The 18,054-nt window shown below is 42.9% G+C and overlaps 1 protein-coding gene across 6 annotated transcripts in view; it reads left to right on the top strand.

Moving 5' to 3' along the window:
- The window catches only part of FOXP1 (forkhead box P1), a 392,435-nt gene that overhangs the window by 331,344 nt on the left and 43,037 nt on the right, over window positions 1–18,054 (top strand). For all 6 annotated transcript variants that reach the window (XM_052779067.1, XM_052779070.1, XM_052779068.1 and 3 more), the window contains one exon: window positions 13,578–13,682. In XM_052779067.1, the coding sequence (XP_052635027.1) occupies window positions 13,578–13,682 (105 nt within the window). The remainder of the gene's footprint in view (window positions 1–13,577; window positions 13,683–18,054) is intronic.

Below are 18,054 nucleotides of genomic sequence, written 5' to 3'. Positions count from 1 at the left end.
AAGGGGTTTAAAATAGCAGGAGAAACAGTCATTGGGTGCTTGGCATGCCCACGCGTCGCCGTGCCGCGAGCCCAGCCTCCCAGTTGCGCACAGCAAAGCTTTAGTCCTGCGCAGGCTGCGGGGACGCAGCTCTGGAGTCACCGGTGACGCTGGCCACGCTGCGGCTGCGTGGGGCTGCCGTGCTCAGAGCCGAGTGACAACAAAAGTTCTCCTTTATGGCAAAAAAGCAAACGGCAGGTGGGTGGCCAGAGTCACCCCGGGATGTTTGAAAAGCAAAAATATGTTCAAAAGCAGGAGGCATCCTCTGCTCCTGGGCAGGGGCTAGGGAGCATTGTGGTGCCGCTCTTGGTTTCTGCGTGCTCTGTGTGTATGGCTTTCACAGGAATGAAACAATTCCAGCTATAAATAATGGGTTAATGCTTTCATTCATTTGGGCTTTAAATGTATATTACATCTATGCTTTTGTCCCACATTTCGCCCAGTTTCTGTAAGTAGCGGCAGCAGCAGCTCTGGGGTTTGGTGCACAGCAATCTGTTAAGGAGATAAATAATCTGCTTTGGCATGACACTCCTACTCTCCTCTTTAATTTGTCTTACACAAGGAAAATTATAATTAAATCATTCAGGGTAAACCCTTGAGTGTAGAGAAGGAAAAAACACACTTTGGTAAAGATTGCCAATAGAGACCAACTTCCCTGTTGTGCTGTGCAGAGACATTTATCAATATTCAGCACTATTAAAGAGAGAACATTTCGTGTGATTTGTGAGGCGGATGCCAAAGCTCAAATCAAGGCTTGTTAAGATCCTTTCCCCATGCAATCATGGGCATTCAGCATCATTAGAATTCAGCACTGACTGTGTGTTTCATGCTTTGATTTTACTCAGACAATTTAATAATGTTTATTGTGCTGATTATATATATAAATTCACTCAACGCAATAAACATACCTCAGTCATCAGTACCCTAAGGGAAATATTTAGTTATAGATACTTGTATTCACTCAGGATAAGCGAAAGTGAGACCATCAACCAGCATGCAAACCTCTCATCATCTTATCAGCATTTGGGTTTCTTCAGTAACAAGCATTTTCTCTACACAAATAAATAAATAAATAACGGGAGCCAGTTAAGTACATCTGCTGTGCTTAGAAATGTCAAGGACAGTACCCGCTTTCCATCTCATTCCACGGCATCTTATTTGGGGCAAGCTTGATTATTTTCTTAAGAAAAACAGCAAAACAAAGCAGGTCGATACCCAGCTGCTTTAGGTGACTACTAACTTTATAACCTGATGAGCAGTGGGCATCCTGAAACGTTGCATCCTTGGGAATATTCCCGATATGGGTAGGTTTTGAAAAGCAGAACGGTGCAGAATTCATCAGCGTTTTGCGGTGAGCGGTGGTTGCCCCAGCCTGGGCTTGAACTGGGAGGTGTGGGGTGGCCGTGGAGTGGTGCGGGCGCCTGCACGCTGGTCCCATTGCCTGGCACTGTCCTGTATTGACGGCAGCAGCGACAGGATGATGGAGGCTGTACGTAAACAAGTGAGTTAGTGAAGGTCCGGACCTGTTAATTTAGGAAATGCATCTGTTTGCAAGAGGTAAGGTGAAGAGTTGGAGGTAAAGGCTGCATGTCCAAGAAACCTTTCTCCATGTGCCAGCAATCCCGTGTTTGTCCCCGGTTGTCTTTATATCCTTTCCAACCATGCTGTCCTGGTTTCAGCTGGGATAGAGTTAACTGTCTTCCTAGTAGCTGGTACAGTGCTATGTTTTGAGTTCAGAGCGAAGAATGTTGATAACACTGATGTTTTCAGTTGTTGCTCAGTAGTGTTTAGACTAATGTCAAGGATTTTTCAGCTTCTCATGCCCAGCCAGTGAGAAAGCTGGAGGGGCACAAGAAGTTGGCACAGGACACAGCCAGGGCACCTGACCCAAACTGGCCAACGGGGTATTCCATACCATGTGACGTCCCATCCAGTACAGAAACGGGGAAGTGGGGGGGCAGGGATTCGCCGCTCGGGGGACTGGCTGGGTGTCGGTCGGCGGGTGGTGAGCAATTGCACTGCGTATCATTTGTACATTCCAATCCTTTCATTATTGCTGTTGTCATTTTATTAGTGTTATCATTATCATTATTAGTTTCTTCTTTTCTGTTCTATTAAACCGTTCTTATCTCAACCCACGGGTTTTGCTTCTTCTCCCGATTTTCTCCCCCATCCCACTGGGTGGGGGGGAGTGAGTGAGCGGCTGCGTGGTGTTTAGTTGCTGGCTGGGGTTAAACCACGACACATGCTTGAGTCTTGCCCTCCCACATAAGCAAGCAGCCATCTCATAGGAAAAATAGATGGGATAAACAGGGGGATTTTTAAAAGACTATTTCTTGCCAGCATCGCGGGAGGAACGAGTCTGGAGAAGGCTCTGAAGGGAAGTGAGAGAAACAGTGTGGCAGACCATTGATCTGCTGGTTAGGCTTAATGCATTGTGTTTTACTGTTGTTATCTTCCATGCCAGCTGATCCTCCATCAAAATCCCAAGGCCCTTTGATGAGGGCATTAGGATTCAGCACAATTAAGAATTACAGACTTCAGTCCATTATTAATGCTCGGGATGAAACAGTTCAGCCTGGAGTCCATATGCTCCCAGGGCCTGATCCTCTCTTGGCATGCCTCTCCGTGTAGTCCCTGGCATTCGTTCTGCACTGGTGCCAGCATCAAATCTGCTCATCCGTGTCGGCTCCTCTCAGTTGCTCCGTGCAGTTGATTTTAGCTCGTTACACTTTATCATCAGCAGAGTTTGTTAGATTAGGTTACCTCAGATCCATTCTCCCTTAAGAAATCGGTGTTCCTGGGGCCTTTCCTCCCAGATGGTATTTAGCTGCTCCACGTACACAAACCCCATCGTGACCCGCGGTTTGAGCAGCTCGGATGCCTCCATGCAGCTTCCTCGCTGCGGAGCCAGGCTGGAGCTGGAGGCTTGAGCGGAGCCTAGATGCCCAGCTGCGTATCCGATAAACCATCCCGCTCACTCCATGGCTGCTGCATTTCTTCTCATTGCACCTGGTGCAGGTGTGATGGCCGTGAGGCCGGTTGGGCTGTTCAGTGACAGCGATGCCGCGACAGCCGGAGCGGAGCGCTGGCCCCGCTGTCGGCATTTATTACGTGCAGATACAACCCAAAGCATCCCGCTACCTGATCCCTTGGCGCTCGCTCTCCTGCCAAAGAAATCACCACCAGTTACTATACGCTTTCCCTGTCTGAGTCACTTCTCTCTGTAATCAGCTTTGAAAAAATATCAGCCATGACTCAGACCTGAAGTTGCTAATCTTCAGTTTTAAGCCCTATCAGGAACTTCTTATTGTTAGTGCTTTTCAAATTCGGGTGTGTAGCGTCCTTTGCATTGCCCGCACCTACTGTCCGCTACGGCACTCACGTTTTTGAGAAACCTGCTAAATTAGTTGTACGATGCCGCTTGCTCCTCAGTCTGCCCGGGAGCTCCTTAATCAAATTATGCTTTTCAAAGAATTGTTTCGCTAAACCCTGGAAAATTGTTTCTAGTTTATTTTATTCGTTTTTCCCTACAAAAGATGCAAAGTTAACCAGTCTGTGATGACTTGGCGTGGCCCTTCGCTGCACAAGGGTGCTGTGTTTGACACTTCACCGGCATCGGGGAGCTCCGGCACACCAACGCTTTGCTGCTTTCTGGTCCCATGTAATAACCATCAGTTGTACAACTCCAAACACTAAGCTAATGCATCAAAAAGCCCTTAAAATAGATTGGGTGAGCCTTGGCAGACGCGTAACAGAACTTTTCCAAATTTTAGCATATGTATTGTTTTATTCCTCCATCTGGCCAACAGATCATTGTTTGATATCTGAGTGCTTTGCATATCTCCTCCCTTTTCTTGCAACTGAGATACTTACACGTGCATTTAATACAGCTTAATGCTATTTTTACATACCAGAGAAATAGCTGATGGCTTTCTGTTAATTGCATGCACTTTGCAGTTAAACTTTTACTAAAACATTCCTGTCTAAATACTTAAAAGTCCAATGAAAATTTGTCCTCTTCTTTTATTAGAGGTGTTTATGTAGTAGTCTTAAAAAGGGACCTGTTTTTGTTTTACTGCACCATGGATTCCTGTTTCTTTTTATTTCCTCCTGTGTGCAAGTTGTCCTTCCTCAGCATTTGCTCAGGAGATCTGACTGTCCTAAAGAGCTGAGCAGGGAGCTAATGAAGAGCTGTGTTATTTCTTTTTTTTCATACATATCACAGCCTGAGAGTGGAAAAGAAACACCCTTGAAAATGCCATAAAAGTAGAGGAGAAGTTAGGTGATTTTTGTGTGACTATTTTCTCTGCTGTTCAATAAAAATCGAGCAGTTAGTATGACAGCTGTTATATCATGTTATATCGTACTGCTAAGATATTGAGTAGCATTTAAAGTAAAACTCCACCATTAAGCTGTATAAACTTTATCCGTTTCACTATGGTTTAATGGAAAAAAATGAGTTTCTCAATAAAATGACATAATTTTTCCCAGGTTGTAATGTTCACTTTACAACTGTTTTTCTTTAATTCAATTTATTTTACTTTTCTTTTTCTTGGCGTCCTTTTTTTCTTGCAGTTTGGAGAAGGGGAAATCTCTTTTCATAGAGCAGCTAGGTACTGCTCAAACCTCTTTTCCCTTCTCCCCCCTCCCTCGACATCTTGTGCTAATCAGGAGCTCTGTTTTTGTCAGTCAGGGTTATATTTTCAAAGTAGTGAGATGCACATTGAAATTTGGTAATCAGGATTTGTGGCTCTACCTGCTGCACATTGAGGGGTGGGGGAAGGAGCCTGAGGAAAATTTATATTGCATTGCTTGCTGCTGGAGCAACGTTTGTGTAATGCTGTAGGGTGTTTTTCCGTATAGCTGGTGTTTTTAAGGTGAGAGGGCTGTAATTTCCTCTGTGTGACCAGGAAAGACATATGTATGTTATAAAGTGTATTCTTCTCATTAAAATGACGGTATAAGCCCAGGCAGGGAAACCACTAATATGTGTTGCAGCTTGTCATTTTGGGCTGCGTGAATAAAGAAGATAACTATTCCTTTGGGAAGCGATCTCGGGAACTGAGCAACAGATCCGCTAGCCAGCAAATTCTTTTTAACTGTAATTTTCCTTTTTGTGTATACTCAAAAATAACATCGTGATGGGCCCTTAAATACCATTTCATACGCAGAGCGCAATTTCCACAGCACAGGTGGTGCTAATATAGGACAGTCCCCTAGGCACTTGTCGCCAGGAGTTGTACAGCTTGTTCAGTGTCTGCATCCATATGGCAATCTGTCCCATTCATAGAAAGACATTGTAGCTGTGCCTGTGGGTGCTGTGGTCAATGTAGTGTAAAAAGTAGATCTTAACTCTCGGCAACCTATGTTCTGCTGTTTGTTTTATTGTAGAATCCAATTTATAACATGGGGGAAGAAAAACCAGCTCTGAGCAAATTCCAGAACAATCTCGCTGGCTTCAGTTTTTGTTTATTCTTGGAGCGCATGGTTAATCAGCAGGTGCACCAGCCCTGCGCCCAGCGCCGCTCTAATGACTGGTTTACAGGAAGTCTTGCTCGGAAGAAACATTTTCCTCGTTGTTTATACTGTGAATTAACTCAGAAGTTGCAAAGCTGTAAATGATGTTGGCTGGCCATATATGTCATGCAAGTCTGTTTCTTTCTTCTTTTTTTTTTTTTAATTCTTTTTTTTTTCAATGTTGCATGGTTTTTTTTGGGTGTGCTGTACTTGGAAAGGATGCTGAGCCCCTCAGTACCGTGCATTGCGATGCTGCCCAGCCAGGAGCCGGTGGCTGCCCCTGAAAGGGGCAAATCACAGCAAAGGGGCTCTCTGAAAAAGGGGGGCTGAACTGTTACGGTTGCACAGTGGTTCGAGTATAAACAAGTGAACATGATTTATGGCTGCTCTGGTATCTATCATTCCAATGCCAAATGTTGTTCTGTTTTAGTATGACTATTTGTTATGCCTTTTAGTAAACACAAACAAATAGACGCCTAGCACCTGCAGCAGCATATGATATTTACACTACCTGTACAATTCAGCAGCTTCCCTGGGGAAGTAGGCTTGTGTCCTCTTGATTTCAGTGCTTTTTTAAATAGCATTCTTCGGAGGGAAAGCATGTGGCAGAGAGAGTTCAATACTTCAACTGTATTTCTCCCTTGGAGTCAGTATTTATCTTAATTATTTTTTTATAAGCTTTTTCCCAAAGGGCACTTTCCTAGCTGCTGCAGGGGTGTGCGGTGGGTGAAGGCTCACCCAGCGAGCTGCCAGGCTGTATGCGATGTGACAGTCACCTTCTGCGCGGGTTTTGTTGTGCCTGTGGGACAGGGGTGAAAAATACTGACGTGGATTATCTGTGTTAATGATATTTGTTGACGTATGGCCGGTTAATATAAGGATGGAAGACTTGCCTCAACTCTAAATGTAACAGAATATAATTTTGTTAAACAAGAATAGATCTTGTTTCTCAGTGTTTTCTTTTACTATAGATTTAAATGTAACAACAGAATATAAATTACAGTAAAATAAGGTTGGCAAACAGGATCTTTTTACAAAGTATGTATGTACATTTGTAATTTTACACCTCAGTCTCGGTGAAGTCCAAGGTCTAATCCGGTGTTTTTAAACTTGCACGCGTTCTTAAAAGCGTTGCTGAATCAGGGCCAAAGCCTTGCCATTGCCACCTCCCTCTGCCACACGAATTGGGTGTGTAAGGGATGGGATTGCTGTGCTGAAAGTCAGTTTAAAAAAAAAAAAAAAGAAAAAACCCCCAAAAACCAAACCCCAAGAAAGTGGTAGGATCACATTTTTCCTAATTAAACTAAGATACCGAATCAATCCGTTTTCATCTGAATAAATTAGGAGACTGTTCAGAGAGGAATAAAATGAGATTTAGCAGGGATAAGTAGAAAGTAGCCCGGCTAGGAAATAAAAATTCCAAACTGCTGGTTTGACATGACACGTCAGCTGCTCAGCATTGGTTGTGTGGGAAATGGCCGAGGCATAATCGGCGTTGAGAAATTAAGGTGGGACGCTCTGTACCATGTCTTAGTTAAAAAGGTAAATGCAGTCATGGGAGGCATAAACATGCGTGTTGCATCCGAGCCCTTCTTTTTTCCTGTTCTGCTTTATGCAGAACCAGTTAAACCGCATTGAGAGTGTGATGTACAATTGGCCACTCTCTTGCAGAAAGGATAAAGAGGAGCAGGAGCAAATATAGAGGAGAGCAGCTAGGATGATAAAGGAGTTGGAGGGAAGAGGCTATGAAGACAGATTAAAGGGAATTAAAGATCTGCACCCTGGAAAAATAGAGGCTCTAGGAGGATGTGATTATGGTATGTAAGTACATGAAGTGATGCTACAAAGAAGAAGAGGGAAAAAATTGTTCTCATTAGTTAGCAGTGCTGGAATTTAAAATCCAGCGTTTCAAATTGCATGCGTCTAGGTATATTTGATGTACTTTTCACTACAGTACCTAGGCACAAGGTTGAAGTAAAAATAAGAGTTTTAAATAGTAGAGAAACTCGTTAATTCAAGTCCAGGAATGTAACTTCACCTGAGATAAGTGACGGATTCAATATTGGGGTTTTTGCAATGAGCATTTCTTTTAAATCGTCTAGAAATACGTTCAATTCCTCCAAGGAAAGGATGTAGGGCAGTGGCTGTCCTGGCCCTGTGGCAGTTCTGCTGCGCGGTTGGAAGAGGGGGTGCCACTGGAAGAGGTACATAGTACTTTGAGAGTGCTAGAGGTTCATAATGTTGGTTAATAATCCAAACCGTCAGTGCATAGATCAAAACCAGAAGATGATGTGTGTAATTATCCAGTCTGGTTCTACTCTTTGCAGTGGGGATGGGGGTAGAAGAGAAGGGGAATGTTAGCCAGATTTTGTTGCCTTGCAACAGGCATTTAGAGAATAGTGCTACAAGAGGCGTAAGGATGGGGGGCAGTGATTCGGGGTGCATTGCCAGCCTTGTGTTATAACAGCAATGCTACAGCTCTGCTTTTTGGTTTTTGGTATTTTTGGGGTGGTTTGTTTTTTTTTTTCTTATACCACAGGAGTATACAAGTTAGAGCACACCGATTAGAAGACAGGATTTCAGCCTGTAGGCTGCAGTTTTAACCTGATTTGTCTTAAATTGGTGTAGTCATTTAAAATGTAATATACCACTCCTGTTACTTCCAATAGGCCTTGATGTAAAACATGAGCTTCTTCTAGTTCTAGGTCTGGATGTGGACTAAAGTAGTGACGAAGGGGAGAAATGCAGCTTTAAAAAGCATCCGAAAATTTGCAAGCCAGTTCTAGAAAGAGCTGTCACCAGCCACACACATCAAACGCCGCCTTTCCTGAAGGCCCACGACCCTCTGCCAAGCATTATCCAGTGGTGGAGAGGCATTTACCCTGCTCCGACAATTCTCTCTTCAGGTCAAATACCTGCTTTCTGGGCAGTTACTGAGGCTTAGACAGAAGCATGAATGTCTAGTAGTAGTCCATTTCAGTAAATGGCTTAATACTTTTCTTGATTTTTTTATTTATTTTTTTTAAATACTGGCATTTTTTAAATTCACAGTTTAGAGAGGAAGGAGCTGCTAAGCCACCTTAGTAAGAATTCAGAGGGATTTGCACCAGTGCAACTTCACTGCAAAACACATCTTTATTCAATGGGTTTTGCTATGAAGGCAGGAACTTGCATTCGAGTACAGTTGGTACAAGGATTTAATCATTACTGCTTCTGTTTTGATTTTGAATCAAATACAGCGAGTGTTTCTGACTCAGAGGATTGTGACATTTTCACCAACTTTATTCTGTCGGTGCCTTTTGATGAGCTTTAGAGTTCACCAGGCAGTCACAAGTACAGGAGACCTGTGTTGGTTCCCAGTTGTGTCTCTCCTCCTCCTGTACAGGACCAAAATTGTGGCATTTTGCCTCGACGACTGTCATCCACATCAGGCTGAGGGGGAATGTGGTGTGAGACTGAGCCCTGTGCTCCTGCCTGGACCGTACACTGACATCGGTTTCATGGCAGTGGGCAAAGATGAGGTCACTTCCCGTTGCCCCTGAGAAATAAAATAAAATTTTTAAAAAAAGGCAATTCTGCAATTTCTGTGGGTGCTCTGCTCAAACCCCTTCCAAGGGGAAAGCAGGAGATGTGGTATTGATTTTTCAGTGTGCAGGTGGCTCAGGCATGTTCTCTGCACTGTTAGAACACGAGCAGATGCTTCATAACTGTAATAGAAAATCAAGGATGCTTCTCTACATCACTGACTTCCCCCAGTGTTTTGGCAAAGATCGTTGGCCCAAGCAGATGTGGAAGAGAGAGAGTGGAATATGAAGTATGTCAGCATCATGAATATTTAAGATATGGTCCACTGTGTGGCAGAAGTACTATTACTGACGCTTCTGCTTGGCTGGTTTTTATATCTGTCCATGACTTTTTTGCCAGTGTGTACGAGCGTGGTACCCAGTTTCACAGGGTTAGTAAGTATGGGTTGAATTAAACCTTACAGCACTGGTAGCTTTCATGCTAGTGCTTTGGTCGCTACTTTCCCCAATACCCAGTGTGTTCCTGTCTCTCTTTGGGATACACTGTCATATTTACTCTCCGTGCGGGCTTAGTTGTCTGTGGTTTCTCTGTCTCCCATGGTTTTGTGTCCCAGAGTGTGATTCTTCAGTGATGCTGTAGCACAGCAGATGTATTCCAAAAGTTAAATGGCTGAAGTGGTCCAGGTGAGTGGGGCTGTGCAAGTACCAGCTTCGACAGCCATCTCTCTCGGAGTAGGTGGTGAATTTGCTTCCAGACCCTCTGGAGATCCGTGGGGTTACGAAGCGACATAGGTTGAAGAAGGCGAAGGTAAAAACTCTCCTCTATCCGGCAAGCACAGAGGAGCTGTGGAAGTGCCTGGCCCTTCTCCCTTCCCCTCACCTCCTTACTGGAAACTGGGCTGGGGGCAGCAGAAAATAAGTGGACACTTACACAGTTTTCAGCTTCCTGCATGGATTTTGTTACTCTCTCATATGTCATGAATAAGCTGACTTATGCAAGACGTTTTACTTGCCAGAGGGTTATTTGCTGTACTTTGATGTAATATCACTGCACTATTGCATTATTTGGAAATAATTCTATTGTGTTAAGTATTCTGTATGCAAATACCTTACGAGGAGAAAAAAAACCCCACATAATCCTGATTTTTACATCATTTATATCTTCACTTCTTTGAAAATTATGTCTTGTTATAAAATCACTTCCACTAACTAGTGTTGCATCACCAGTACCCAACCATGAATATGCGTTCTGGGAAGGAGAGGGTGACAGAAACAAACACCTACTCTAATGTGTCATTAGAAATCAAACAGACCTAAAACCTGCTTCTGCTTGCCAATGCTCAGATCTTCTAAAAGTCTGTCTCCAGCAGCGAGACCAAGGATGCATCCAGATTACAGAAACTGCTTGCATGCAGACAAAATATCATTGAACAATTTAAGATTATAGGTTTGCATTGTGCCCACAAAGCTGTTTATGTATTGGATTAAAATCTTCATTTTCCACCTCTATTTGCTCAAACAAAGTGAGTACTTAGATCAGTTAAACAGAGTTCTCCATTCATTTCCACTGGCTGTATCCGCTTCTGTATAAACCCGCTCTTTGTTTTGTTTTGAGATGCTGCTTAAGGCTCTGTCAGGGAACAAGTGGCAATCTAGAATGTCTTCAAAAGTGGGATGGATAAAATAGCAGTAATCTGATACTGACACATAAAGGTCACTGAAAGGCACCGCTGAAACCCCCCCGAGCGGGATGGGAGTAGCTGCCTTCAGAAAGGCACGCTGCCTACGGAGGGTGCCTGCATTTGTCTTTCAATACTAAGGTGTTTTTTCTTTTTGAAGTGTCTGGGTTTGGTACGTTGAAGTAGTTGCTCTGCTTTGTTGAATGGCAGTGGAAGCTATATGTAGGTGTTAAGTATGTTACACTTAGTATCATGTTAGCAAAATGACCTTTTAAGTTCCCGTTTACAGTCAAGACCAGTCTTTCTGGTTATTGACAGTGCTAGACTTTGACATCCTGAGCATCATTTACAGTTTGATACTCTCTTGGTCATTCCGTCATTTTCTTTGGACACAACACCAGGGTATCATGTCCTACATAGTTTGTCTTGTCTTGTGCAAGTTCCCTGGAAAGAAAAGAGATTTGCACTTGGATTTAAAAAATAAATACTAATCTCGGTAGGGCTCTTCCCGTTGACTTGGCCATGGCCTTCAGGATCTCGCAGAGAAACTTTAAAAAACCCTGCTGGGGGTTTAAGCCATGTGACTCCTGTTGATATTATAATGAGATTTACAGTGCTTAAAACCCACAGGGGACTGACTCCTTACTTGGCGACACACAGCATTTCTGCAGTCGTCCTGGTGTATGGGTAACGCGTGCTGTGTAGATTAATACGCTGAATTTTTGGGGGGTTCTGCTAAACACGCTGAAATCGTAACTCTTGTATGTAGTCTCTGTGGACTTTAATGGAGTGTTAACGTGAAAGCCTACTTTCTCACCCTTTGCTGTATCAGGTATGGAAGCAGATGATGAAACCCATTATTTTCTGAATTACTCGTTTCTGATGCGTATGGAGGGCGTTTGACCATATGCCTGTCTGGCTTGGGTGGATGGTGTTCCTTCAGCCATTCTCCCTCTTTCTCAGCTGAGGAAATGTGTGGTGTAGCATTTTTCTAATTTCCTTGCAAGGCAGGCATCGGTCCCTTTGTTCTTTTAAAAACTTAACTGATGGAGCTTCTCCCCGCTTGCACATTTTAAAAAAAGTGATTAGGTTAGACCAGAGTAATACTCCTTTACAGAAAAGGCCTTTGTAAGTATCTTCACCTACGGTTGGGTTTTTTTTTTAGGAAATTACCTTGCACGTATATATTTTTAAGCTTGAAGAACTATTTATAAACAGTCAAAAATAAGATTTTAATGAAATAAAGAAATAGGTTCGTTTACAATTTGTAATACCTTTTCTAGTCAGATCTGTACCTTTTTTGAATTTTTAAAAAAAAATGAAAAATAATTTTAAAACCCACCTTCAATTATCTTCAGATTCTCATTGGGTCTAAATTCAGAAGTGGCAGAATCTGGGCAAGAATTTCTCTTGCAGCTTCTTTGCATTTGGGATAATGTCTCAGGGGTATGTTCAGTGGTGATCTTGCTATCCAGTGCATCAGAAATAATACAAGAATACAATTTCGTTATAGTATGTGGGCAGATAATATTACAGAACAAGAATAAACAGCATTTCCACATGTGTATAAAAGTAAAATGGCAAAAAGTAGGCGTTTATCCATAACGTTACCTGTAATCCAGGATAAAATAAGTCATAAAAGCCACACCTAGATGCTGGTATGTGTTCATATCCTTTGTGTATGTTTGAAGTTCATAATATGGCACAGGCATACTGTAGCAAAAAGATGTGCTATGAAAAATAGATATGTGTATGAGCATAAAATACAGATTTCAATACTATTTTGACATTTTATTTTTAAAGTCATCTAAGGTTATGGAAATTGTTGCAAAAATAATTCCTTTACTTAAGTTTCCATGCAGAAGTTGACTAAAGAAGATATTTTAGAATATGGTTCATCAGTTAGTGCAACAGATACATTTCCCTGAGCACCACATGGCCCGGATCAAAGCGTCTCATGACTTGGATCAGTGCAGCCAAATCATTACGTATTGATTGGAATCCCGCTGAAGGATTAACCCCTTAGCGCTCGTACGAATTTTTTTCTTTAACCCTGGTTTCAGTAGTTAGAAAGCTCTGTGACGTTCCTGCCAAATCTTAGCAAGGTTAATAGCCCCCACTAACCCCTGGTACTGAGGAATCCTTTGATTACATAGTTCCTTTTTTTATGATTAATTTTGCATTTGAAAATACATCTTGAATCTTCTTTACTGGGACATAAGGGGGCTCTACTTGTGCAAAGAAACAGCCTGTAAGGGGGGGGGGGAACAACCACCCCAAAATGAAAAAAAAAGAAAAACCACAAAACAAAAAAACAGTAAATAAATAAAATGGTGGGAAAGCCAAGGCTGCAAACTTGATGCTTTTCCTCTTTCTATAGCAATGAGGAAAGCCTCGGGTCCGGTTGTGTTGTGTTAAAAGAATACGCTGCTGTATGGAGATGACTTTTCTTCCTGATGAAGTTGAATTGTAAATATGCAGTGTTCATAAATTTCTTAGCAAAATATCAAGCAGGATATTAAGCAGGTCTGTCAACTGATTTCTCCCCCGTCCATGTTAATTTAAATTCTTTACAAAGCTTTTAATTAATGAATGAAATGTAGGAGGATAGCTAAGTAAGAATGACACGTTTCGCACTGCAAATGGTATTTAATTCTGTTTTGAAAAACCATGGGCAGAGTCAGGTGGGTACCGTGAGATGTTAGGGATGTTTCAGGATCTGTTGTTTGCTGCTCTTAAGAGTCTTTGTGAAGATTAATTGGCGCGGTACCTTCAGTTACGCCACTTTTTCCACTTTTCTCTTTCTCTCCTGCAGTTTATCCCATGAGGAGCACTCACACAGCCATCCGCTCTATGGACACGGCGTATGCAAATGGCCGGGCTGTGAAGCAGTATGTGAAGACTTCCAGTCGTTTCTAAAGTAAGGATGGTTTTTTTGGCATTTGCATTGTACAAAAAGCATGCCCTGAAATTTTGTGTGCTGTCACTCACTGTGGGCCTGATGCAAAGCCCACTGAAGTCAACAGAGAGCTCCCTTTCACTTCAGTGGCTTTTGGATCAGGCTCAAGAACGTTTTAACAGGGGATAGTAAATTAGCCCCATGGGGAAAGTATGGTCTTGCTCAGTGTATTACTATAAAATAGACTGTTTGCAGTTCTGCAGCCTTTTTTTTATTATTATTTATTTAAATAATTTTTAAGTTGCCATATTGATAATGTAAACAATACAACCTTGATTTAACCTTGATTTCACTTTAATTTAGAAATTTAGTCTTAAGTTAACCCTGTGATTAAACAGAGAATTGCAGAACATCATATGAAATTTAATTTATGTCAAATAAGTAACTAATGAACAAAGTCTACACTACTAAAAATAAACTATAATTATATTAATTGGGCCCCTGCAGTTTGCTGCAGACCTTTCCTTGCTGCCAAAGAACACAGTTTTACGCGTTGCATAAACAGTGCATTATGGACTAGTATGTGGTAATGTGTGCATCCCAATGCAAGGAAGGACCGGCAGAGCTCTAATAACTTACACATGGCTGCTCCACAGCTAAACCATCAACCTCACCCCTCCAAGCTGGAGCAAAGAGCGTTCCCGTCACAAAAGAGTTGTGTCTGGGTAGATTGCCAGGTACACATATGCTTTGGGTGCATCCAGGTTCTTGAAGGTCTGGGCACTGATCCTTTTCTCAAGTACTTAATGGCTTTTCGGTTGTAAGATCACAAAAGAGCAACCACCCAAGCAATGTTTATGATTTAAATGCACAAAGGATCAAATTCTGCTCCCATTTACAGTGGTGATCTCGTGAATTTAGTCCACGTAAATACATGGGATTCTTCAGCATGGCTAAGTAGAAATAGTCCCAAAACGTTCAGCTGTATCTATTCTTTCTGAGGCAGTTCCCTGGATTTTTATGTGAGGGCGGGAAGGGCGACAGCAAGCAGAGGATGTTTGTTGGATAACGTTAGATGATACAGATAGGTTTTTGCTCTCAGAACAGAATGGGCCAGTTCTTCTTCCACGGGCAAAACTCTCCTGAGTTCAGTAGGAGCAGCACTGGTCCTAGTACAAACACATGTTACAAGTAAGGAATGGTACAGTAATGAGAAGGTTCTCATTACAAGAGGGTTACAAAATAATAAGGTGCTAGTCATAAATTTCCATGAAGGGTGGCCTCATTTCTTTTAATTCATCCTGTTGTTCACTTAAGTGAAATAAATGCTAATCTCGCCATACTTGCCAGCTCATTCATATTCATATGCCATACTATAGCATTTAGACCTTTAAAACAATTCTAATTTTTATTGCATTTAATGCAAGGGAAAGGTGCTGTGGTAGCCTTAGATACTGAAAGAACATGTGTAGTCACATAAGGTCAGAGTATGCCACCTTTGCTTTCTGTGCTAGTCCCCTGTTCCCGATTACATCTGTTGGTTTCAGGAAGATTTCTTACAGAGCAGTGGACTGCTTGACATGACCATGAGCAGAAAATACAGCCCTTAAGTCACATGGCATGGGTAGAGGCAAGGTTAATTTTTATATGGTATTTCGGAGGTGTTTCAGTAAGTAGACCGAGTCCACCAGTTCACTTGGAGGAGGTACCTGGGGCAATCCATAGGTAGGAATAACCTGAAAACCATTACCAGCCCAGGCTGGACCTGAAGTGGCTCCATCTACTCCCAGCTCCAAGAATTCTGGTTCTTTTATCACTCACTTATCGTCAATCTTTGCCCCCCCCGCCCCATTGAAACCTTTCAACAGAAATATTTTGTATGACTTTCTTAAACCCATCGGCTCGTGTAAATTTTCTCATTATCCAAATTCTACAGTGTCCAGACAAAGTCCTATTGTTCAGAGTGATATTTAACCCAGAACGAATGCAGAAATGAATGTCCCCGAGCAGCGTATTGACACTGTTAGGAAGGGAGCATTGCCTTGTAAAATGATACCATAGCCTTCCAAGTCTCCTGTGGAGCGTACGTCCTTAAATTATATTGCCATTTTTCTGAATTCATTACTCAATGAAAAGATAACAGGTAGATGCTTGGAAGTTTCTTTCTGGTACTTGTGTAATCCGTGAAGCTCTTTCGACCGTCTCCTCAAGAGAAAACCTCTTGTTTACCAAGTGAAATACAGCCCGTGTATCAATTAAGCATTGCTTAATTTCAGTTACCTCCATAAAAAAGCCTGTTAGAAAAGGCAAAGAGAAGTTACATGTGGAATGAAAGCCCTGTACGCCAATAAAATGATTCTACAGTTAAGGGAGAAAAAAGGACTCGCAGGTCTAAAACATGGTTCATTTCTTTTCCTCTTGAGGAAGAAATATCATAACTGTTGGTAAATCAAAACCAGAGATTTGACACTCTTCTGTGATCGTTCTGTAGTGTTTGTTCCCAAGGTGAGGTACACCACAGGGCCCTTGATTTCAAAGATAAATACTGTACAAATAACGATCCTAGTTGTCTTTCACTCACAGCCAACAGGAGGACGCTTATCAGAACCAGCAGATACACGGGCTATTGTACACATTTATTTCCCTATTTCTTTTTTGAAATAAGTTGCAGTTTTAGCGTTGGGGGTTTTTTTTGTTGTTGTTTTGCTTTGTGTTGGGTTTGTTGTTTTTTTTTCCGTCAGCCATTGGTTATCATGTGATGCGGTATCAGTTAGAGCTAACTGATAGCAGCAGGGGCTGCTGCTAAGCCTAATGAAACAGTAGCACCCTGCATGCTCCAGAATACTGCCCGAGCCTAAAAAACAAAACCAAGTCCAGTCTCACCGCGGTGACCTGATGGCCTTCTGCCAAGCTGCGGGAAGCAAGGTGAGGGCTGGAGGGTGCACAAGTGTCTCGCGTGTTAACCACGGCCCGTCTCGCAGGCGGCAGCGAAAGGAGCAATTAGCAGCACAGAGCGACTTTCCTTCCAAACTGAGTATACCCTTGATTTCATTTGCATGTGTTTAAAGACCGTTGCAGGTAGAAATATATACCGCTTATACGGCAAGTTGTTCAGGAAATCCCTGCTGGAGGGAGGGTGATTTATTCGGCAAGGTATCCAGGCATCCAGGGCAAAAAATGAAGGAGAAGACCGAGTAGGGTTTTATTCCCCTCACACACCCCCCCTTTTTAAAAAAAAAAATTTGTGGTTTAGATGTGCTTAATTATGGCTGTAGCATTTTTAAATCGTATCTTCTTTAAAAGAGGGACATAGACCTTTGGAGAGATCTTGCAATCCTATATTGCAGCGATGCTAGTAATCTGCTTCATGTGCATTTAACTTTGATGAAACGAAGGGGAGTTTATGTGAAAGAAACTACTAAGTGCACTCTGTAATGTTTTCACAAGTGTTTTTATCATGGTAACATCTTGTTTACTTTAGTTGCCTGCCTAAAACTACTTGGAACATGTTAAGAAAACATTTCGAGAAAGCTTCTACAAAGAGGCTTTTGTTTAGCAGCAACTGTGAGACTGCTCGGCTCACAAAGGTGTTAACTTTCAACCCCTTAAGCACTTCCACATGAAATTCCAGCAACTATGTTTGTGGTTTTGGAAAAACAAAGTGTATATTAAAGAAAGCAGGTATATGCTAATACATGTTGAAGTAGGCCGGAAATCATAAATTGTTTCAAAGGCATTAATTGCTATCATTTGCATGTCAAAATGTTCTGCAGTGAAATCATCTGCAGTTCGCACAGCAGAGACTTTTTAATCAAATAGGTAGCAAGGGCAGAGAAAAGGCTCCTCTACAGATGCCTCTTTGGATTTTTTTTTTTTTTTTTAAATTCTTGGCAGGCCCGGTTGAAGTCCCCTCAGCTCGGAAGCGTCGCTGCCGAGTGTGCAGCCGCCCGGCCCGCCGTCAGGGCACCCATCCCTCTCAGGGCGGAAGGCGGGAAAGCGGGGGGTGGGGGGGTGTGTGAGGGGGGGTGTCCCCGCCTCAGCGCTCGGGCATGCAGGCAAGCGTTTTGTTTTCCGAGCCCGCCACGTATTTGCAGTTGCCGTTCAAAACGCCGACGTTACCGGTTCTTTCTTACAGCCTCCTGATTAACCTTCCTGACCCGGCAGGGGAGTCGGGGAGCCGGGCGGCGGGAGGAGGCCGGGGTGGCCCAAATCCCACAGTGCCCTCTAGTGCTCCCGGGGATCCTCGTAGGGAACGGCGGTGTGCAGCCGGGAGCCCGAAAGTGGCGGCATCCCTCAGAGAGCCCCGCTTCATCCCTCGCCCGAGCCGGCGCACCGGCACGCCAGCTCGAACCGAGTCGCCTAATTTTTAGTTCTATGCCGCGTCTCTAGAAGT

Source organism: Harpia harpyja, chromosome Z (genome assembly GCF_026419915.1).
Source record: "Harpia harpyja isolate bHarHar1 chromosome Z, bHarHar1 primary haplotype, whole genome shotgun sequence".
Classification (NCBI taxonomy): Eukaryota; Metazoa; Chordata; class Aves; order Accipitriformes; family Accipitridae; genus Harpia; species Harpia harpyja.
This window is presented reverse-complemented; position numbering and strand designations above follow the sequence as displayed.